Source organism: Pituophis catenifer, unplaced genomic scaffold (genome assembly GCF_029215685.1).
Source record: "Pituophis catenifer annectens isolate HBS135680 unplaced genomic scaffold, rPitCat1.0.hap2 SCAF_2, whole genome shotgun sequence".
In the NCBI taxonomy this organism is placed as follows: domain Eukaryota; kingdom Metazoa; phylum Chordata; class Lepidosauria; order Squamata; family Colubridae; genus Pituophis; species Pituophis catenifer.
In genome coordinates this window covers 45,111,586-45,135,508 of record NW_027256882.1, presented here as the reverse complement: position 1 = coordinate 45,135,508, position 23,923 = coordinate 45,111,586, and the positions used below count along the sequence as shown (strand labels likewise).

Here is a 23,923-nt window from a genome sequence, read left to right as displayed (position 1 = left end):
TCATTGGCAGAGGGTTGCAGAAGGCCATCACAGGTGAAAATGGAGCTCGGGAGCCTGTTTTAGCTGGAAGAGCGCTCGGGCCACCACAGGTGGCCCCAACACGAGTGACATGGAGCTGGCCATGCCCACTCTGGCCATGCCTACCCCAGCCCCCTGAGATCAAACACAACCCTGATGCAGCCCTCAATGAAATTGAGTTTGACACCCCTGATCTAAAGACATATCTAGTTCAGCATTCTGTTTGAGGTGACCAGACATTGGTCTTGTTTCCAAAAAGGCTTATCAAGAGCTATAATGCCCTAGGATTTTAGGTAATCCGTAGCTTCTATAGCCCGAAAACTTTTAAAAGTCTTACCCCCTATAAGTATATCTGATTTCTTTTGAAAACTATCCTGATTGTTTATTTTGTGGATGCAAATTTCACAGGTTATTTGTTCACTCTACAGGGAAGTCATTTCTGTCATTAAAAGGGGCCCTAGTACTTCAAATCCATAAAATTCCTTCTTATATGATCATGTATACATTACTAATAATAAATAGCTTAATCCTTCATGAATGTGCAAACCTTATAGTGAGGTTGTCAATGTTACTGGCCATCCCACTAACTAGGGTATAATTAACTAGACAGTATAATTAAATCCTTGCTCTTATCATCGGAGTCGTTGGTTAACAGAATCTAAAATCTTGAAGCCATGTATATTTATGTCTCGTTTCTTTAGGCAACAAGAGCAATAAAGAAGCACTTTAATTTACAGGCATGGATTGCAACATGGTCAAAATGATCACACATGGTGCTTTAGACATCTTAATTAACTTCTTTATCTCAAAGTACAATCAGCTACCTTCACTGATATTCAGGTTCATGATCTGGTAAGTCTATTTCTTATAAAATACACGACATACTTGGTCAGTTAGATCACAGTTCACGTATTGTGTACTGATCTATAGTGCCCATTTTCTGAAGTCTTGTCCAAAAATAGCTCAGATGACTCGTTGGTGATATAAATGACAAGGTGGGATGAAGTGGTACGGAACTGTTTTAAAAGGACACCCCCTCCTTCACCTGTCAATTGGGCTATTTTTTGGACATGGGTCTACCAATCTTCCAGAAGCAGATTCTACCTTCGGAAATAGTCTGGTCTAAAGCATCTCTACACCTGTCATCTGTCACATGAGCCATTTGAAAGGAGGCTAGGTCTCCATCCCAACTATCCATTCACACTCACCCTAGCCTACCTGCTTCTAAGGAGAGCAACTGGGAATGGTTTTTCCCACCAGTTGCAAATACTGGATGGAAGGGGAAGCAATGCCAGGAAATCCCCCAATTAGGGGGAAGGGAGGCAGGGGGGAGAAAGGAAGGAAGGAAGGAAGGAAGGAAGGAAGGAAGGAAGGAAGGAAGGAAGGAAGGAAGGAAGGAAGGAAGGAAAAAAAATCCCTATGGACTGAAGACAAGATCAAGTCAATATCATGATGAAACTTTGGGAGTTCCAGGGTACCTTTATGCTGTTATTGGGCTCATGTGAAGAAAGGTCCTTTGAACTATGTACCAGCAGCCAAATATTTTTTAAAGGAAATGTGAGTACTAGGAAGTCTGATCTTGAATAGCCACAGCTCCCAACATTTCCAGGCACAGAGAATGTGTCAGTCCCGTTAGGTAGTCAGCATCAAGACATCAACTGTTCTGGAAGTCTATAACTCCTTTTATTGAGAATGCCTATAATAATAGATTCATATGAGCCTGATTGTACCATACCTCCCTATGAATCAAGGAACTACTTCTGAATGTTATCTTGTTTCTCAGGCCTTAAGAAATGTTTTGCCTAGGTAATTGTCTTGGATCTTTCTATCAAGATCAGCTTCCTTACACTTTATAACCCGGGACTATGAAACTTTTAGTAAATAATCTTAGAATTTTGCCATGTGGGAATGGTACCTACTTTCAGAGTCTTCTCCTCACTGGCACAAACATCTTTGCCAACTTGTGTTCTCTCCCTCCCTCCCTCTTTTTTTTTTTTTTACTATGTTTCTCTACTGCAATGATGGAGAATCTTTTCCGCACCGAGTGCCTAAACCGAAATGCACATGCATGTGCGTGCATGCGCATGCCAGGGCATCAGAAACCTGAAGACCAGCTGGCCAGTGGGCGCATGCCTGTTTTTGGGTTGGTTTTGGTTGTTTTTGGGGCCATTTTCAGGCCATTTTGGGGGCATTTTTCGAGCCATTTTCGGGCTGTTTTTGGGCCATTTGGGGGCCATTTTTCAGCACTCTGCCACCCATGAAGACTAGTTCACCACTCTAGCACACATAAAGAAAAATGGCCCAAAAATGGCCCGAAAAATGGCCTGGTTTTTCATTTTCCGGCTCTATGGTACTCGCAAAGACCAGCTGGCTGGCGCGCATGTGCACGCCAGAAACCAAAAAATCAGCTGGTGAAGGCGCACATGCCCACAGAGAGGGCTCTGTGTGCCACTTCTGGCATGTGTGCCATAGGTTCGCCATCACGGCTCTAATGTCTTCACTTCAATCCCAGCTCATGGATGAGATGGTCTTTGGTCATTGTTGGCTATAAGGGAATATTCTCCTTATTTGAAAACTGTCCAAAGGCAGCTTCAAAGATGTGTAAAATGTGTTAGGTTACATCACCCATTACTTTGAAGGAAAGTGAGGGAACTGGCTGTGACTTGGAGCAAAGGCAATAGAGACACAATAATGGTTGGCAACAGAAATCGCCAATATTCATGCTAGTATTACTTTTAGCTGATTGAGCGATGCGGTGGCTTAGAGGTAAAGGTGCTCTCCTCACACTCAGGAGGTTGAGATTTCAATCCTAAGAAGATGTTTCTCTATCAGGGCACAAAGAGAAAATATCTGCTGCGAACTCCACATAGGTGTCAGGAAGAGCATCCAGTCAGTAAATTCTCAGTTCCATTCAATTACCTTGACTCCACCCCAATAAAAGGTTATAAGGGTCACAAAAATAAAAAAAAAATATTTTAGCGGATTCAAGGGTGGGTGGAGAGCACTTCACCTCAGCTGGAAGGAAAGACACAAAGGTTCGACTCTCTCCTATAATCATTCCCTGATCTACCTTGCTCATCTAACAGGCTTAAGCAGGTAACACATTGCATTGATGTTTAGGGTTACCTTGTGTGTCTTGTCACTGCCCCCTCTCCATATTCCCTTTCCACAACCTCACACCATTCTAGAAGCAACTAGCTGACAACAGCTACAACAGCTTTCATAGCCTCTTCCACAAAATCCCCATCAGCCTCCTATACCAGGGGTCTGCAACAATAAACACTCAAAGAGCCATTTGGACCCGTTTCCCACAAAAAAGAAAACACCAGGAGCCACACAACCCTGTCTGTGCCTGACTATTTCTTGAGCGGCCACAAAACTAGCATATGTAGTTGAATTAAATGTTCTTTTTTCTTCTGAAACTTTTCTTTTCTTGGATTTATCTATGGTTGGCCTACCGGGGGTTGAAAAGTGCAATAAATCGCGTGCCGGTGGATGTCGCACATTGGCGGTTGTGACGCATATTTTGAGTGACAGGGAGCCGCAGCAGAGGGGTGAAAGAGCCACATGCGGCTCCAGAGCCTCAGGTTGCTGACCCCTGTCCTATACTGTTCTCCATTCTTTCAGGACTAAGCGTCTGAGTATGGGTGTGAAGGTGAAGTATCTCGACAGTGAGGGCTACCGGTTCAGATACTTCACGCGAGGGAAGCCTGGATCCCAACCATCTGTGCTGATGCTTCATGGATTCTCACTCAACAAAGACATGTGGTTAAATACCATTGGAGTAGGTCTTCCTTTTATTCTAATTTGGATGGTGCTAGTCTGGCCTTGGGTGCTAGAAGTCATAGAAGGAACCTCCTGTGTGCTTGCTGGAGCCTTCTTTCTTTTAAAGGAAATGTGCCCATACCATTCCCTGTATCCCATCTGCCTACAGCCCCCAAGCCTCCTTGCCATTGGGCAGAGTGGGATGGGTGAAAGACCAAAGATAAAGCTGTGGGTGTCTCTGAAGTACAGCCTGTCCCACTTCCTCCAAGTAGGAGAACCATCTCTAGAATCCCTGGCTAGAATGGCTGATGTCCATATCTAAAGCTCTACCCAATTCTTCTGCTTCTGTATCTTCTTGGGTGTAGCTGAGAACCAGCCATCTGTCACTATGATAAAGCAGGCTGGGAAACTCAAGATCCTGTGCAAATTGTTGCTCTTATGAGCTTTGGGCTATCAATAGAAGGAGCCTGGTGGTGCAGTGGACTAAAGTAGTATTTAGCTGCCAGCTGCCTGCAATTACTGCGAGTTCAATTCTCACCAGGCTCAAGGTTGACTCAGCCTTCCATCCTTCCGAGGTAGGTAAAATGAGGACCCGGTTTGTGGGGGCAATAAGCTGACTGTATAAAATAGAACACCGCTTAGGGGGGGCCAAAAGCCCTACTAAGCAGGTATATACAAAAGTATGAAGGCTATTGCTTAAAAGCATTGTAAGCTGCCCTGAGTCTCCGGAGAAGGGCGGCATATAAATCAAACTAATAATAATAATAATAATAATAATAATAATAATAATAATAATAATAATAATAATTGCACGAATTGAAGATAAGCAGCAAGAAAAAATCACAAAGTACCGGGACTTACAAATTGAAGTTGAGCGACTGTGGAAAAAGAAATCGTGTGTTGTCCCGATTGTAATTGGAGCCCTCGGAGCAATACCCAAAGGGCTACCCCGCTATTTAGAAATCCTAAATTTGCCGGACTTGAACATTTTGACTCTACAAAAAACCACCTTACTCGGAACAGCTTACATCCTCCAATGATACCTTAACAGTTCCTAGATCCTTGGTTAGGACTCGAGCTGCTGAGCTATTAACCAGCCTCAAAGGCTGTGAATCTCACTAAAGATTAACTAATAATAATAATAATAATAATAATAATAATAATAATAATAATAATAATAGCATGTCACTGGTGGAGCAGCTAGCAAGGGAGTGAAACCTATCTTCCCAAATATATCAGTGAAGTTTAAGCATGCTCACTGCTTTCCAAAATGCTTCAGTTGATGAGAGGAGTGGAAGAAAAGGAAAAGATGGGGTAGGGTGGGAATGGTGGATTGGAGAAGAGAACTGGATCTGGTCTGGGACCAAGAATAGCATTTCTTCTCTAGTCCTGCTTTGGGCAGTGTGGAGAACCAGCTATTCTTGCTTTGATTTCTAGGCTTCACATGCAGAACCATTTCCCCCAATAGGTCTTTCCTAAGGACCTCCACTTGATCTGCCTTGATCTGCCAGGTCACGGGGGAACCACTCGCTTGCTCGCAGAAAGTCACACGGCAGTTGCTCAAGCTAAAAGGATACACCAGGTAGGGTATCTCTTGAACTGTGATGTGATACATTGTTCTTTGAATTGGTGAGTGGCAGCAAAGGGGGAAACTGAGGAGGGATGAGACATTGGATATAAACCAAGGTGAGACTTACTGTGCAATGAAAAATATAAAAAGCATCTATTCTTTGTATTAAAAATGTAGAATCTCCTTTGAGTCCAGCATGACTTCATGGGTTTGTCCATTTAATTTCTTGGAGACAAACAGAATTTTGCCCCTGACTTCCATCTTTTTGTTTTTACTTTTTCACTCTGGATCAGGCATTCCTAATGTTAGTTAGACTGAACCTTGCTTAGCTTTCCAAGATGAAACAAGGTTGGTTAGATGTTGCCATCTAGCAAGAATATTTTCGTTAAAAGTGCACATAAAGGAAACCCAATGCTTTATCATCAATCCCTTCCAAAGTCTCACAGATGTGTGAAGTAGCTGTGTATTGTATGATACTTAAATAGTATTCTTTTCATTCCTATTCAATAATTTCTTCTTGGATATAGATTATCCAGCTTTAACCTCAAAACAGTTCAAGGAAAAATAGGCTGTAGCTATGATTTGCCCATGGGTACTTAATGAACTTTAGAGAGTTAAAGAAGTGAACCCAAATCTCCACAGCTAAGTCCAACATGGAAGACATCGCAATTGTGTGCTCCTTATCCCCTTACTAATCTCAATGAATCCTAGTTACTTGGAGTTTACTTAGGATTACTTCAGTCTGATGTTATGTGATTGTTATGACAATCCTAGAAAAATATGCTCAGGCCCATTGTGATTAAAAATTTCCCCAACACTTGATTTGTGCAATATTGTCATATTTGAGCCACGGTGGTACAATGGTTAGAGTGCAGTACTGCAGGTGACTTCTGCTGATTGCCAGCTGCCTGCAGTTTGGCAGTTTGAATCCCACCAGGCTCACGGTTGACTCAGCCTTCCATCCATCTGAGGTTGGTAAAATAAGGAACCAGGGTGTTGGGGGGCAATATGCTGACTCTGTAAATTGCTTAGAGAGGGCTGTAAAGCACTGTGAAGTGGTATATAAGTCTAAGTGCTATTGCCATGTTTTGGACTGGGATTGCAAATGGGACATCAACTGTCACGTCCAGTGGTGAAATCTAAAATTTGTTACTACCGGTTCTGTGGGCGTGGCTTGGGGGGGGTAATGTGACTGGGTGGGCATGGCCAATTTTTTTTTTTTTTACTTTTAAAACCATTTTTTCCTACAACCTCTTCAGCGAAGAGGTTGTAAAAAAATGCTTTCAAAAGGCTCTGACGATCCCAGCTGAGTTGCCTGATCAGCAGAGACTTTTTTTCTTTTAAATGCGTCTAACGATCAGGCAACTCAGCTTGGATCGTCAGAGGCATTTAAAAGAAAAAAAGGGTTTTTTTCTTTTAAAAGCCTTTGATGATCCCAGCTGAGCCACGCGATCATCAGAGGCTTTTTTTTTTTTACTTTTAAAAGCATTTTTTCAGCCGAAGAGATTGTAGAAAAAATGCTTTTAAAAATAATAAAAAAAAGCCTCTGATGATTTGTGCTGCTCAGCTGGGCATGGGGGAGGCAGGGATTTTTGCTACCAGTTCTCCGAATCACCCGCCTCCATTGCTACCGGATCAGGCGATCCGGTCCGAATCGGGAGCATTTCACCCCTGGTCACGTCCAAGAATCGGTCAGTCTTGTGCACTCTCCTGTAGAGGGAAAGCTTTCAAGTATTCAGTATTCATCTTATATGGTGAGCACCTTAATAAAGAGCTGTAGCAGATGTTCTCAACTTCGCCATTATTACTTTTGTTTCATCATTATCCCTGTGAGATACATGTTCCATATTTTGGAAACATCAACATTGTTCTATAGGCTTACACCGTCTAACCAAATGTATTTACAAAATGCACTTTATTACCACAATTCCTTCTTTAATCAATCTTGTTCTTACTGCTTGATGACATTCTTACTTGTCATGTTAGATGCTGCTGTATCAGCCATATAAACAGTGATCTGCATGGATCACTGTATCCCGAGCAATGTTTTACCCTACCTGGCAGTATGAACTCATCCTGTGTAACTAATTTAGTGCTCGTTATATTGTGTAATTAGTTCCAGAAAAAAGGGATTAGGGTGGGTGAGCATCTCATGAAAGAACAACCACAATCTCTTTTTTCCCGATGTTTGTTTCAGTTTGTCCAGTCTGCTGGCCTGAACCACAAGCCTTTCCACCTGGTTGGCATGTCCATGGGAGGCATGGTTGCTGGGGTTTATGCCGCTCTCTATCCAGCCCACGTCTCCTCTTTAGCCCTCCTCTGCCCAGCTGGTAAGTATTTACATCAAGTAAGTGAAGTGTGAAGGAAAAAGACAGAATGCTTGGCCCAAATTCTAAATTATAAAACGAGAAATGGATGGGCTCTTTGGAGATGCCTTCTCTGATCAGAAACTTCTTCGTGCATTTCTGCATAGCTACTTCTAGAGTTCACCTCCAGATCAGGGGTGGGTTCTACTTACCTTTACTACCGGTTCGCAGCGGGGCCGTGTGCGCTGCCATCTTTTTTTCCTCACCAATTTTTTCTTTTACTTTTGTGCCTTCAAGTCAGTCGTGGCCCCTAGCCACAGCCAGGTCTTGCAGTTTTCTTGGTGAGATTTCAAAAGTGATTGCTCTTGTGTTCTTCTTGGGGCTCGGAGAGAGGGACTGGCTCAAGGCTACCCAGTTGGCTTTGCGCCTACTGTAAGTAGGGAGTAGAACTCACATTCTCCTGGTTTCTAGCCTCGGACCTTCAGCCACTACATCCAGCTGGCTCTCCTCCAATCTTTTAATCATTCATTTTTTAGTCATTCCTCTTTCACCAGAGCCATGGTGGTTAGAATGCAGTACTAGAGCCGTGGTGGCGCAGTGGTTAGAATGCAGTACTGCAGGCTATTTCTGCTGACTGCCAGCTGCTTGCAATTTGCCAGTTCGAATCTCACCAAGTTCAAGGTTGACTCAGCTTTCCATCCTTCCGAGGTCGGTAAAATGAGGACCCAGATGGTTGGGGGCAGTATGCTGACTCTGTAAACTGCTTAGAAAGGGCTGGAAAGCACTGTGAAGTGGTATATAAGGGCTATTGCTAATTCTGCTGACTGCCAAGAGTTCAATCCTGACTGGCTCAAGGTTGACTCAGTCTTCCATCCTTCCGAGGTCGGTAAAATGAGATTGTTGGGGGCAATATGCTGACTCTGCAAACTGCTTAGAAAGGGCTGTAAACCAGAGTTCCCCAACCTTTCTGGATTGTGGACCGTTGCAGAAGGTGGGGGAGGGGATGGTTTCATGCGAGTAGTCGGCAAGGGCGTGTGTACGCACAGCTCTATTTGTGCAAGCGGCGGGCATACGTGCCCACAGCTCACACAAGGGGGATGTGCATGAATGCTTGTGCTCACCCACTTTGGGCGGCTCAGTACTAGGCCATGGCTCAGAGACTGAGGATCCTTGCTGTAAAGCAGTATATAAGTCTAAGTGCTATTGCTATTGAATATTTATGTGAAGCAGTATATAAGTCTAAGTGCTATTGCTATTGAATATTTATGTGAAGTGGTATATAAGTCTAAGTGCTATTGCTATTGAATATTTATGTGAAGCGGTATATAAGTCTAAGTGCTATTGCTATTTACCAGCTGAGGATATTGATAAGTGAAATTATTTCACTTTAACACATTTTTAGTATTATTTCTATATTTTTAAGATTCTTGCTTGTTTTGTTCTAGAGTGGTAGTAATTTTTAAAAATATATTCCATATTCTCACCCTATTTTTAGGTCTGAAGATTCCAAAACAAACCGAACTCTTTCTGTGGTTAAAAAAGCTAGTTTTATCAAAGGATCCTGCTGAGCCTGCTCTTGTTTCGCTTACTAAGGAGCGAATAGAAAACTTCATGAAAATTTGCCTATACCAACCCAGCTTTTTAAAGATGCAGGTGAAGAACTGACCTTTTCCTAGATTGCTGCTCTCTGTGTCCCTTGTAATACCATCTCCCATTTCTCCTCAAGTTCTTTTACAAATGGTCAGGAAGTGCACAAGATTGAAATGTAAGATGGAAGGGAGACCAGCATTGTATTTCCCAAATACTAGAATAACAAAAGAGATGCATGGCTCCTTCCTTCCTTCCTTCCTTCCTTCCTTCCTTCCTTCCTTCCTTCCTTCCTTCCTTCCTCCCTCCCTCCCTCCCTCCCTCCCTCCATTTACTCTGCTCTTTTTCAAGAAAGGCCCCCTTTTGCGACCTTCTGACAAGCAAAGTCAATGGGGAATCCAGATTCACTTAACAACCATGTTACTAACTTAACAATTGCAGTGATTCACTTAACAGCTGTGGCAAGAGAGCTTCTAAAATGGGGCAAAACTCACTTAACAAATATCTTGTTAGCCACAGAAATTTTGAGCTGTCATAAGTCGAGGATTACTAGTATCCTCCTGCAGTTATGCACCTAATCTATGAATCAAATAGAGAAAATGTTGGAAAAGATGGCACTGTAAATTTTAACACTGCCTTAACTGCTGATTTATACTTTTCTCCTTTCACCTTTAGCTCCTAAAGGGATACCTTGAGGATCGGAAACCAAGTAAGATGTTTTTTACATTGTGTAGGTACAAGACACAGCATGGACCAGACTTGGCTACTCATCCATATTTTAGAATGGAGTACTCCAACTTTTCCGGCTTTGCAGACCAGTGGGGGGAAGGGAGAGGGGATGGTTCCCCATGAGTGGCCGGCAAATACGTGCAGCTTTATTTGTGCGAGTGCTGGGATCGTGCACATGCCGCTTGTGCAAATGGAGCATCCACACATACACTTGCCCACTGCTCATGCAAGTGGAGATGTGTGCGCATGCAGTACGCTTTCCTGCCACTTTTGCAGCCCGGTTTGAAATGGCTCATAGCCCAGTAGTGGTCCACGGCCCAGGGATTGGAGACCTATTTTAGAAGGGCCAACATACATTTAATATCAAGAGAATCCATCCAGGGAGCTGCAGCCAAAACCAGCCCTTCATTCAAGACATTTTCACTGGGTTTGTTTCAGATATGAACATTTGTTTTCTACAATGAGAAAATAATCCTGAAAAGGACTGATATATTAGCAAAATGTGGGTCTATTTTACTATACATTTCTTTAACGAAGCAGAGAAAACAGGTTAAGCAAGGCTTCTGAAATTCTTTCCACTGTTTAACATTAGCTCTGTTCTGGATCATATCACAGGAAAGAAGGCAGTTTACAATGGAAGAGGCACTAACATTTATTTATTTGTTTGTTTGTTTATTTATTGAGTATGTATTAGATAATATATATAAGTATAAGCATGAATTGAATACATAAAATGAATACAATTAAAGGGAACATTAGGACAGGGATGGTAGGCACGCTGGTGCTCTTATGCACGCCCCTTACAGACCTCTTAGGAATGGGGTGAGGTCAACAGTAGGCAGTCTAAGGTTAAAATTTTGGGCCAATGAATGCCCTTGGCCACACATTTCAGGATCATCACAATGAGGCAGTTTTACAAGCCCTCCAAGGGTATTAGGAATATAACCCCCATAATTCCCAGTCAACTCAACTCCCATTGGATGAAGAGTCCAGAGGTTGTTGCCCAGCTACATTTAGAGAGAAGCAAATTGGAGAAGCTGCAGGACTACCATCAGGCAAATGAGAGAGCAAAGAGTTAACTCCTGGAGCTCAATGAATGTTCCTTATCGGATTTCCTCATCCCATCATTATGAAGTGCGATGGCTCAGTGCTTTGCTCCAGCAGTTCGAGTTCTAGCACTGCGTGGTGGGGTGAGCTCCTGTCACTTGCCTCAGCTTCTGCCCACCTAACAGTTCAGAAGCATGTTCTATGCGAGTAGTTAAATAAGTATCATTTTGGTGGGGGAGACGAGGATGGATTGTGTGGATGGTTAGAATCCTGCCAGCACTGAACCTACCCCAGTTGCGATGCCCGTTTGAGGCGACTTAGGTAGAGGGAGAGGGCCTCAGATGCTGCTGCAGGAAAAAGCACTCGGTCTTTCTTTCTGGTGCAGAGTTAGCTCGCCCTCCTGTGGTCCACCTTGAGAAGTGCATGAGGGTGTACCAAATAGAGCTAGTAAAGAAGATAGCCAAACTACTACTCTGCATAGCATTGTAGTCTTCTGGCTAATGTAACATCGCCATATGTTAAATAAATAAATTTCCCATTATTCATAAGAATAAGAATACTGAAGATCAGACATCAGGGAAAACACAGGACAAGTGTCCTTGCTTATTAAGAATGGAAAGAAACAACCTCAATTTTGCTTCCTTTTATTGAGAAAGGTTTTCTGGACCTCACCAGCACTGAATCGAAGTATAGCCTCCATGACAACATGAGGAAAATCAAAGCTCCCACCCAGATCATTTGGGGAAAGGAGGACAAGGTAAGGGATTTATGTGTATCTGGGGTTCTGTGCACACTTATGTAATTTTAGAATCAGGCAAGAGAACCAATCCTGCAATGGAAATTGTACTGCTATGGTTGTTCATTTGCTGATAGTTTCATTGTTCCTGGTGGAAATGCTTGACCTGAAAATAAATCTCAGTTGTTATTCTGAAGGTGACATCCTGCAGTTCAGTCAACAGCTTGAAAGTTTTGCCTACATTTCAAGAGGAGGAAGGCTGAGGACTTTGTACAGAGGGTTGAGGGAGGCCCTTTGAAAGGGGGCATGGCAAAGGCTTATTCTGGGGTGTTAAGCAGCATCTGCAGACAGGATGAAAGGCAACACTACTGTATTTTAAATCCAGAATTGGGAGAAATGTAAGAAACATTTTTTCCTTCCACTATTCTATACCCTCACTCTTATACTTTTTATTAAAAATTTTCATACATTTCTTAGAAGCCACCTAAAGTGACTTGGTTGAGATGAGCAGCAATAGAAATTGAATGGATGGATGGATGATGAAATCTCATTTATCCTAAAAACAATGAGGCAAATCCAAACAAATGAAATAATGGTAGAGAGAATATCCTGATGAATCTTAGTGGTCAAAAGGTTGAACTATTAACAGTAAATAAAAACAATGGTAGCGCTAGCACTGATGATCTTTGGGTAATGAAATGTCTGTAAGAAAACAAAACAAGCTCAGAAAGCACCAAGAAACCTTCTTTACATCATAACAGAACTCACACGTAACCTGGCTATACAATTCAAGCCATTAAAACCTGAATACCTGAGAATAGCGGAGATGCAATGTAAAACATCAATTACTATTAAAAGCTTGTGAACTGAACATTGCTCCAAGAGCAAATGTAAGGTGGCATATTTTAGTTGTGATGGGAAGACATTCCTTGTTTTGTTTTGTGTAGGTTTTTGATTCTTCGGGTGCAGAAATTCTGGCGGCTGCCATTCCTAATTCCCAAGTGCATTGGCTGGAAAAATGTGGACACTTCATAACCCTCGAGAGACCCAGGACATCTGCAAGGCTCCTCTTGGAATTCTACAAATCGGTCTGTGACTCAACCGAGCAAAAGAAAGTGGCCTGAGGCTCAGGAAGTGCCAGATGGCTGGAGACCGGCAAGGTCTGCTCCACCTCCAGACCCATATTAACTTCTTTGGCTGATACAATGGGAGCTACAACTAGATACTTAGTAGGCAGCAGAGGAGGTGAAGACCTAGAGAAAATAAAGCTTTGCACCACCATTCCAGAAAGACAGGTCAAGTATTGATCCAACTTTCTAATGAAACTTGTACTTGTGTGTGTGTAGCATTGTTGCGTTACTCCATGTAGCTACGTTTACCTCTTCTTCACACCAATTGCCTTTCCTCTGTTGTTGAAATTGAGGCCTGAGCAAAGAATATTTCCAAATATGGTCAGAACAGCTTTTCAGATTTCTGCATTGTAAAGTTGTATGGCTTCTGGCACAGTGACCCAGAACCAAAATTTCTTCAATTTTCTCCAATATCAAAGGAACAGCTCCAAATAGGAAGATAAATCAGATGTCAGACACTCCAACCTATTGCCTCTGAAATCTATTTATTTTAGGAACCCTGATACCAAAAAGATTCCAATGATGACAGATAGAACAAGGCTGCTTGGCTGACTTCGTGCAACAGCCAAAGTCTACTCTGAGAAAAGGAAATTTTAGATTAGCAGGGAGCAAAGGGTTTCATCTCTACCTTGTCAATCTATCCCAGCAGGGCACTGGATTTAATTATTTCAATTGTATCTTTCTACTTTTTACAGGATTAAAAATAGTTTTAAAAATTCCTCCCTGGGGGGCATGCTGAGCCTGCAATATAGCAAGGACTTTGTGGCAATATTTTGTACAAATATGTGAGTTAAAAACCCACTTCCCTAATATGGCGAGAAAGAATATCAGATTAAGGTTTGAAAATCAGTGATCCTCAGTGCTGCGTCCACTGTTAATTGCATCTACTTTAATTCTCTTGGAAGTGGTGGATTGTTGTCTTTACTCCTGTTTACTGCCTGGATTATTCCTAAAGTTTTTCTTCACAAAATTTTCAGTAGTTTGCCTTCTTTCTAGGGCTGAAAATGACTCAATTCCCAAAGGTCACCCAGCTGGCTCCATTCCTAAGATGAGACTAGAACTTACGGTCTCCCAGTTTCTAACCTTGTCTCTTAACTACCACACCAAAATGGCTCTTTTGGATTAAGTTAGATGGACAACATTCTCATTTTTATCTTTTTCTCCCAGTTCACTGAAATTTTATTTCCTGCTTCCTGTGATATCATGGCAATACAAAAGTGAAGAGCCCAAGCTGAGCAGATATTGGCAGAACCACTGTTGCTTGACTTGGTCATGCTTATTATTTCACTTTACATGTCACTTGGGTAACATGAAATAATGTAACAAGAAGGTGGTACTGATGTAACATGATGCAGGCAGCAAGATCTTCAACCACCTCCTAATGTCTCCTTGAAGAGTCTTGCTTGTGTGTGTGTGCGCATGTTTTTGAAAATACAGTATGTATCTTTGGGGATAGATTGTTCCAGGGAAGGAGAGCATCTCTAGGAAGCTTCAAACACAGAGTTCCCATAGAAGGCAAACTTCTCAGTTGATAAAAGTGTCTATGAGGAAAGCACTTAAATGAGTATTTTTTTTCCATCTCAGAATAACACTGTTCTTGAGAAAGGGGTAGGGTTGGAATTATTCCTACTTCTTGCACTATGCATTTTCATTTTAGTGTTTGCTGCTTGTAACTGATTAGCAAAGCTTGATTTTAACTGCTCTTTTGGGAAAAAAATGGTAAAGGACTGCATTTGTTGGACTAAAGAAAGCACACTCACACATGCAAAACTGTAGTCAGAAAGGATGGACATGGTATGTCAGCTTTTATTAGTTGAAAGTAAAATCAAACTTCAGATCAGAATGAGACCAGTGTCTTATGTGGAAGATACTCTCTTCCCATCTTGGGCAACACTACAGTGCAAGAACAGATCTCTCTGCAAAACTGCTCACACTTTGAAAACAATCATGTGGCAGATGTAAAAGTGATTTAAAATATTTCCCCCCCCCCCAAAAAAAGACAGAAAATATCCCTCCTACTTAATGCAACAGAACAGCTTATCAGAATCAATGTGTGTCCTTCTCACAGGCAAGACACATTTAAAGCTCTTAAGAGCCTTGAGGTAGCATCTTTATGCAAAATTAAAATCACCTTTTGGACCAGGCTGGAAAGCATCCACAGCAATTCACATGGTTTTAAGCTTTAGCTAGGCTCAGTAAAGATGTGTCATGCTCCTGCTAGTTTAGGGTCTACGTTTTCTTTTTTCTGGAAGATCAAGGTCCAGCATAGCCCTACAGCCTGCTCAAGGAGAACCCACAGAAAAGGCCTCTTCAAAGGAAACATGTGCTTAGAACAAACAGAAAACATTCGCCTTACACACACAGTATTCACAAAAAAATAAAAAATAAAATAACTGGAGTGGAAAAGACCAGAAAACTTGTATTTTTGTCCAACTAATTTTACAAAGACATTTCAAGAAAAAAAAAGATGACAAAATGGATGTCAGGTTTTTTTTCCCCCTCAAAGCTGCACTTTCTTGTCAACTTGTTTTAGATATTTTTTTTTCATTTTAATACATTGTGAAAATTTGTGCTGTGACATCAGTAGACATATCTTAAGAATAGGACACTATAAACTCTTCCCAGAAACCTCAAAAAAGATATATAAGTTAAAAAAGAGTCTCAGAAGACACCACTCTAGTTAGCCACTTTGCTGCTGAGTTCTCTTATTAAAGCTAGACATCACTAATTACCCTATGTGAATGAATGCTAGATTTGCCCTTAGGAAAGAATATTACACAACATTTTGAAATGATGTGCAACATGAGAAGTTAATGAAGCCAAGATAAAGGAAGGATACAAGGATGGAAATGAATTATTCATAGCTGTTCTTGCTGAAATCCAGCTGGATTTGCAAAATGAAAGGGAAATCCACAAAGGAAGGAACAGATGTTTACATGATTGCTCTAGCTTTCATTCCAAATACTGCACAACAAATCATTTTAAGTTATACATTATAAATAATTTCTACTCTGACAGATCCCAATGGCTCTTTTAAAAAATAATTTCTTTAATGCGACAATCAACCAAAAGTTGAACTTGTATTAAAATCAGATGATGATAAAAGTATCTATTCCAACTAGGCCTAAGGTTGGAAGTCTCAAACAATACTCACAGTAATGTCAGTGACCTACTATCATAATGAAGTGATTCGTATGACCAGTTGGTCAGCCACAAACATACATAGATAAAAAGATTTTGCACCAATTGAAAGGATAAACCCAGTTTAGGATTGTGCAAATCAGCCCTTCAATTTGTCTGCTTTCAAAATAATATAGGGTTTTCATTTAAAGCAGAACATGTATAAATTAGTACTAATTCATCCTATTCACTTCAATTTGAAAATGGCTTTGAATATATCCTCAGTTCACTTTTCCTGGATCCTTTCTTACCAATGTAGAATTCTCTTCAAAATATCCCAACCCCAGCAAGTGCTCCTGAAGATTAACTAGGTAGGAGAGATACCCCAATTGTATAACCTGTTAGATTACATCACAAAAGAACTTGGGGCAAGAAATGGAAAGAAATGCCTTTGTGGCCAAAATGGTGGTTCTAGAACACATTTGTTGGGTTCAGCTGTAACTTGACCAAGCCTTAAGAGTTTTTTTTTTAATGACTTGCTACTTATACAAGAATAAAGGCTGTACCACTTACCTTTTCTCACCAAATCCCTTTTATGAGATCCAGAGCCAAGTAATAATTTGCCCAAATTGAGAAACATACATTTAAAATCTTTGGTGTAAAATCTTTACATAAATAAAGCATTTTTTCTCAGATGTTCAAATTGTAGCTAAGTTTGAATTTATATATTGGGGTGGGGGGGGGGGAAACAAAATATGATGGCCAGGGCTTCAGTAACTTTTTCAACGGCAATGATTATAAAAAGAAAAAAAAATATTTTCAAGTGCTATCTCCTGATTCAACAACATATAAAACACTTAAATCTTAAATTAGTAACACAGAATAGAAATTGTAAAAAGGGGGTAACAAGCTCCAGGCTAAAAGGCAACGTATGAATTGGATTTATAGCATTGCCAATGGGAATTCAGAATGGCTGAATTATGTATCAAATTTTGATGGCACAATGACTAAATTTTGACTTGTTCTATAAGATGAAAATCCACAATGAATGAAAATTTATTCCTAAAACACATATAAGATGAGAAACACTGATAATGGAATTGGCAACTGATGCAATTTCATACAGGATCAATAGCTTCTTCCCTAATAATTTCTGATGCTACATTTAGATTATTTTTATGGCAATTTCTTACATGGTTAATACTTGGGTAAAATTTAAGAGTTACTTCTTTTCAATAATTATATATAAACTGACAGCTATATGCCGATTCAAGCAAGATCTTAGAGAAATGCAGCTAAATGAATCTGCATTCAAAAAAGTGCCTCCAATACAATGTTAATTCTCCAGAGATGAGGTTATTTTCTATTATAGCTTTTTTAAAAAATCATTTTTGAAGTAAAATGCTGTTAATTTTCAAAAAGGACTTAGCAAATAGGTATTGTAGTTGGAAACTGTATATCCAATAGTTATATAATATTGTAAAGTATTACAGTATAATGGACCCCATTAGTACATAAATATTTCTTAAATTACAAAAAAACCCAACCCTTTTTTTCTTTTTTCTTTTAAAAAAAAGCATTAAAACAGATTTTGCCAATGGCAATGCTATGCAAAATCTAGAAGTACCAAGAATCTCCATAAGCAGAAATTTAAAAGAAATTTCTGCTGTTTCCCAGCAGGCCAAAAATCAGTCCAATTTAGAAAACAGCAGCAAATCTTCTGCGTAACCTTTGCGGCCCCTGAATCTCATGACCTATGATTCAAACTCACTGGAGTCTTGAAACTCTGCTTAAGACATCTCACAATTCAGCATTTTACTTCACTGTCCATTATTTATCGACCAGGTTCCATTGGAACCCTTCAGCTTTAAACAACCACACTCCCATTTCCAGAAAAGAACAAGAAAGACTCAGAACTGGTTAACCTGCTGTTCCTACAAATGTTCCATCCTTTTTGACATTCAAATCCAAATGTATCATTATTAAAATCAGATTTTGATCGTGTGAGGAAAAAAAAAGCTGTCAACAAGAAGGTAATGTTAAGAAGGGGGCTATTTCCAAGTGTAGGAACAGCCACCAACCATCCAGATTTCTGATTTCAAAGTTTGTTCTTCCTTCCTTCCTTTCTTTTTTTTAACAAGAACAACAAATTGGCTGCTCCATTTCTTTAGTATCAGGCACTTGAATTGTTGGGAGAAACATGCCATTCTGAACCAAGCAATGTGAAAAGAGGATTAAGAGACTCAGCAGTAGGCTAGGTCTAATAACAAAATTTCAGCAGCAAAGCGGAGGCCTGGAGTGAGCCCTGAACCCTCCAGCTATGCTGAGACCTGTGTAGGTTTCTTTAAAAAAAAATGCCCAAGAAGACACCAACAGCCACTGTCCCGTAGTGTCCTTTTTTTCATTTGTGTGGTGCTGCGCTGTTACTAATAGGAGACTTTTCTACGTCTTGAACTGAGAAGGCATCAAGGCACTCTGCGCCTAATTGCCTGGATTGATCAGGTCCATGCTTGAACCAAACAAAGCCACCAGCTGCTCTTCATAATGTGTTATATTCCTCTTCATAATGTCCATGCAGGGCCCGAGTAACCGCTCAAATGCTTGCACATCCATAACTGCACAGAAATACAGAGAAATGTGAACAGAAATTTTTACATTAGTTCCAAGGAAGCTGCCAATCCAAGCTCTTTTTTAAAAAAGCAATGAAATAAATTACCCAGAAAAGCAGAAAAGAAATCCTTGGAGAATGAATAAATGATTTTATTTTAAGATCCCCAACTCCAATTGACTCTGAGCAACTGACAATTGAAAAGCAAGAAAAATAAAAACTTGAGAAAGCTATTGTAGATATTCAAAACAGAACAACAAACAGAGCAAAACTGAAGAAAACAACCTATGGAGGCTCAGCACCCCAAGGCCTAGGAAAACAGCCAGATTTTTAAGGATTTTTGGAAGCTCATAGGATGGGAATCATGCAAATCTAGGAGATATTTAATTAAATGGAATTATGAGTGATGGGACAAGAATAACAACTGGCCTTTTTTTTTTTTTTGCAAACGCATATGCCTTAATGTGACCAAAGAGAATTTTTAAACACCTGATTTTGCCATTATTACAGACTCAGTTATTCAGTTATTTACCTTTAAATTAGAGCAATCACAAAATAGTCCCAGAAGTAAGAATTCCCAAGGACAGAGGAAAGAATCTTGGAAATATTATATTAAATGCTTCCCTTCACTATCTTTGAAGTAGATAGTATTACAAGATCTGCAAAGTCCAAACTTATAGAATTTGTCATTATGGGCTATTTAATTACAATACTGGATACTTTGAAATTTAGTTCAGTAAGGGAGAAGTTGCAACTTCTCACTTCCTTTTAACCTTCCTAGAAATTTAAGTAATAATGGAAACTCCACACAGTACGTTATTAATTAAGAGATCATAAAATGCTAATATGCTTTGAAATATAAGGTGCTAATAGTGGAAGAAAAGATTTCTTAAAGTTTCATGCCAATTTTTTAATAACCAAGTACCAAATACAGTATACATTCAAGGGATTCCTGGAACCATGACCGATTTGTATCACAAGTGAAGAAGCCATTTGAAACAAATGATGGATTCAAACAGAACAGTATGGAAGGCAGAACCAACTGAATCAAACTCTAATAGTAATTATGACAAAGAAAAATAGAGTCCTTACCTAAACATTTGACTACCCCAACAGCATAGGCAGAGGCTGCTCTTGGTTTGTTAGTAACAAGTGCAAGCTCTCCAAAATACTGTCCTTTTTGACATCGAGCAATCTCTACCTCTTGGTTTGCATCTTTTACCGTCACGGTCTACAACAGAAATTCAAGACACAGAATTGATTATTTGCTGACAAACTGTTACGAAAAATATTTCACCTTCCGCATAATCCTGAGATTAGCTGAGATTGTCCTGTTCTCAGTTCCATATCTTTCAGAGGTCATATTAAAGCTTGTATGAATTAAATCCTTTGGGGTTATGATCCCTTTATTGCGAAACACCCTCCACAAATAAGGTTATCCAGGAATGTGTGTCCACATTAGTAAATGAATATGACTTCTTGACAGGTAACCTGTTCATAGGATATTTCTTTTGCCAAGTCAAGAAATGAGTCCTAAAAGTGCACACACATCTTAAGCACTTCTTAAGCCAAACATTTTCCAGCAAAAATTCATTTGCAAAGACAATTTCATTAATGAAAAATGTAAGTGATCTTTCTAACTTAGTGTCCATTAGATATGTTAGGAACGCTACCCAAAAATTCATAATAAATGTGATCGCTCACTATAACTAGCTAGAAAAATCTAGGAATTATAGTACCAAAATAGCTCAAGGAAACCAGATTATATAAAGTATAAATGGATTTACAATAAATTAAAGAAAACATATGCAGGATGAAGCTCATTACTAAATTAACACACACTCTTTTCCAGGCTATGTTAAGAGCGCATTTAAAACATAACTAAGGGGCTTTACAGAATAAACTTGATATTCCCACTTAACAGGATTAACTTCCCATCTCATTGCAACTCTGTTTCCAAATCCTATCTTAAGCTTCCATAATTGGTCACTGATCTATGGTTTCTTCATTGGGCATCCTCCATCTTTCTTCCAAGATAATTGGAATGTGACACAGTAAGGACTATTTTCAGGAAAGATCCCTTAACTTTGTCAATTCAATGAGACATACTTAAAAATATTAAATGATTCTAAATTTTAACCATCATACCAGAAATAACTGAACTCACCTTGCTTTTAATCATGATCTTTACTTCACCAGATTCTACAATGAAAAAACTCTCCGCCTTATCACCCTGTGACAACAAGATTACAGATGTCTTTGGATTTTCTGAAGTGTTGATCAAAATCAATTTCAAACAAAGTAATGTAATTTCTGAGATTGAGCTAGGAAAAGCACACAGGAGCACAGAGAAAAGAATCTATGCCACCTAATCTAAGATGTGGAAATATAAATGAAAATTCGGACAATATTGAAATATTTCAATGGAGAAAGGAGATCCAAATATAAAGGTCACTGCTGCTTTAGAAAATTATGGCATACTTTCCAAATATTGTTTGAGCAATCCTTTTGATTTTGAAAAGTAATTACTATATTCTGTATTCTAGAATCCAAATAATAAATTAACAGTTCTGTACAAAGTACAAATTGTAAAATATTTTTTACATTTTACAAAACATTCTTTGCAATCCATTTTTAAGAATTCTATTCTAATTCTGCATATCACTGAATTCTTAACTATCTTCCAAATCCAATATATTTAGCAAAGTGGGAGAACTGCACTTATATACCTGAGCAATGATGCGTTCTCCATCTTGATATGTCTTTTCTCCTATTACATCAACAATCTTCATTCGCTCAGATGGCTGCAACAACAACAAAAATGAATTTAATATGCCCTGTCCCTTTCTTTGGCATAATCTATTTCCACAGTGCAATGGAGGTTGCACGTTTCATACTAACTTTTATAATCATGCATAATTTTACCCTGAACTTCTATATTCTGTGGATGCCATATACTTGCTTTTTTCCATTCATATCTATCCCCATGTCACTCTCACTTTTTGCATACATCTCAACCCAAGAAAATGGACACATTATTACTCTGGTCCTTTTCAGAAGTGTGTGTGTGTGTATCTACTGAAGAGGAACAGAGGGGGCGGTTCCATCACCATTAGTTCTAGAAGCTAATCCATTTCTTCGCTTTCATTACTAAATTAATTAGCAGAAGGATGATTACAGCCTAGCTTGTACTCTATGATAACTTTCCTGACTATCTGACAACTAACTTCATATTGCCATATGTTCCATATAAGCTACCACGATGTAAATTCCCAATGTAAAGAAACCAGTTTAGATTATAGAAGCCAACTGCCATATAGCAAGACTCAGTCATATATTTCTTGGCAGACTCAGAGAAAAATATATATAGAGTACCAGCCAAATCTGTCTGAAGAGCTTACTGAAAAACCTATCAAGATTATAAAGTCCCGTAATTGCTGTCATAGATGTTTTCCTTAATCCCTAACCTCCTCTTAAACATTTACAATGCTGAGGAAAATCTAATTAGACATGCTTTCCAGTTCATTTCCACAAAGTACTTTACCTCCAGTGACTTAAGAAGAGGCACTGATTCAATAAATAATTCATACGTTCTCCTTTTCCTTGCATTATTTTTCAATATAATTCTTCTGAATGTTACACGATCCTTCAAGAAATAGAATGAAAAAAATATTTTCTTTGGTTATTTTTGAGCTAATCAAATTAGAACATCAACACAAACAGAAAACATACCTATATATACAATAACAGTGGCCTTTTTTGTATGAATGAGTAGCATATTATCCACTGGTATTAATACTACTAATTTTTTAAAAAGGTCTACATTAATCTAATTCTATTTTTCAATAAATCTCCAAGTGAACAGCAGCTGAGATAACCTTTACATGGAACAAAGTTAAATATAATATCTTTCTGTAAATTTAAATGCATGCTTACTATTTATACGAAGTTGAAAGATTCAAAATTTAAAAAAGGTGCAGAAGCTTCAATACCTTTTGGTCAATATCTTCTAATATTTCCTTTGGCAAAAATAACAAGTTCAAAATATAGGCAACTAAGAATCTTTCTCTTCTTGCCTTCTCTTTGAGATGTGTATATGTAGAGCAGAAGGACTTTTACGTATGTTTGCCACCTTGACATTTATAAGAAATAATAAAGGTGGAATAAAAACATTTTTAAAAAGCACTTGCACATCAGGAAAATAATATGACTTAATGATCTCTCTATTATCAGTACAGGCTGTTTCTCAGGACACCTATCTTTTAACTGGATTTTCTCCCAAAGATTGAGGAATAGAATTTGATCTTTTAACTACAGAAAATAAACCAAAGTACCTCACACAATATTTAAAGGATGACAAGTATGCAATGATGTAATTATGCAAATGCTACAATTATGCACTTGCACTAGAATATTTGAAGTCAAGGCATCTGCATAATCACATCAACATGTGTCATTTGCCTCACTTGACCTCTTGGAAACCCCAATGACCATTTGCCTTAAACCATCAAGGAAATCTTGCTCACTTAAGTGCATATTAAACTTGACAATAACTACTATAGTCAGTATTGATTAACTTGGAGAAGGGGAGGTTGTAGTCCACCAGAGACTGCTGGATTTCAAACCAGCAAATCCAATAAACAGGTGATGAATCTAGCCATTTCTGGGGATTATGCATTCCCCATTCTGTTATTATTCAGTTGTAGGACACTTCAGGAAATCAGTTTTAAAAAATGCAGAGCCAAATAATTTAATGCTGTTTACATCAAAATCTTCTGACAACTTGAGGAGGAGCAATAATCTGAACTGACACAGTGCTGATTCTGCATAGTAACTCCAATGTTCTTTTTTTTTTTTTGCAAGACTGTTTCCATTAGATGGCAGCAAATGATCGAGTTGATTTGAGATTGTTCAGATCCTGCACAAGCGTCAAGATCAGTTTTATATGTGTACAACTGCCAGTGTAACTTGTAACATTTCAAATGCCATGGCAATATTATTTTTGTTCTAAAGTACATACTGTATCACTTGTGCATTGCAATCAGAAAAATTGTATAATCATTTTCCTATGGCACCAAAATAAGATTCCATTTATTCAAGTTTATACCTATATAAGAAAATCTGCCCATAATGTGCTCCAGACTTGGACGAAGTCCTCACTACTCTGGAATATTTTTATTTTATTGACTGCTTATCTTTAAGTAAAATATCCTCTGAGAAGTGATTCTCCACTGAAATGGTAACTATTTCAAACATAATTCTGAAAGCCTCCGTCTCACTTTCAATGTTCTCTTTGCATGCTTGTCA

The 23,923-nt window shown here is 39.2% G+C and overlaps 2 protein-coding genes across 2 annotated transcripts in view; one reads left to right on the top strand and one right to left on the bottom strand.

Annotated features, from left to right (window-relative positions):
- Positions 1–757: 757 nt before the first annotated feature.
- Positions 758–13,052, top strand: LOC139312209 (monoacylglycerol lipase ABHD6-like). The gene is made up of 8 exons (XM_070936812.1): positions 758–870; positions 3,646–3,802; positions 5,252–5,365; positions 7,551–7,683; positions 9,155–9,312; positions 9,922–9,955; positions 11,679–11,779; positions 12,706–13,052. Exons 1-8 carry the CDS (start codon positions 758–760, stop codon positions 12,880–12,882), a joined length of 987 nt encoding a protein of 328 aa, XP_070792913.1. The 3' UTR covers positions 12,883–13,052.
- Positions 13,053–14,659: 1,607 nt separating this feature from the next.
- The window catches only part of PRKAR2A (protein kinase cAMP-dependent type II regulatory subunit alpha), a 71,104-nt gene continuing 61,840 nt past the window's right edge, over positions 14,660–23,923 (bottom strand). Inside the window, exons 7-11 of the mRNA XM_070936809.1 lie at positions 22,161–22,262; positions 21,346–21,420; positions 20,784–20,849; positions 19,709–19,847; positions 14,660–18,623 (exon numbers count right to left, since the gene is read on the bottom strand). Of these exons, the coding sequence (XP_070792910.1) occupies positions 18,490–18,623; positions 19,709–19,847; positions 20,784–20,849; positions 21,346–21,420; positions 22,161–22,262 (516 nt within the window). The 3' untranslated portion in view covers positions 14,660–18,489. The remainder of the gene's footprint in view (positions 18,624–19,708; positions 19,848–20,783; positions 20,850–21,345; positions 21,421–22,160; positions 22,263–23,923) is intronic.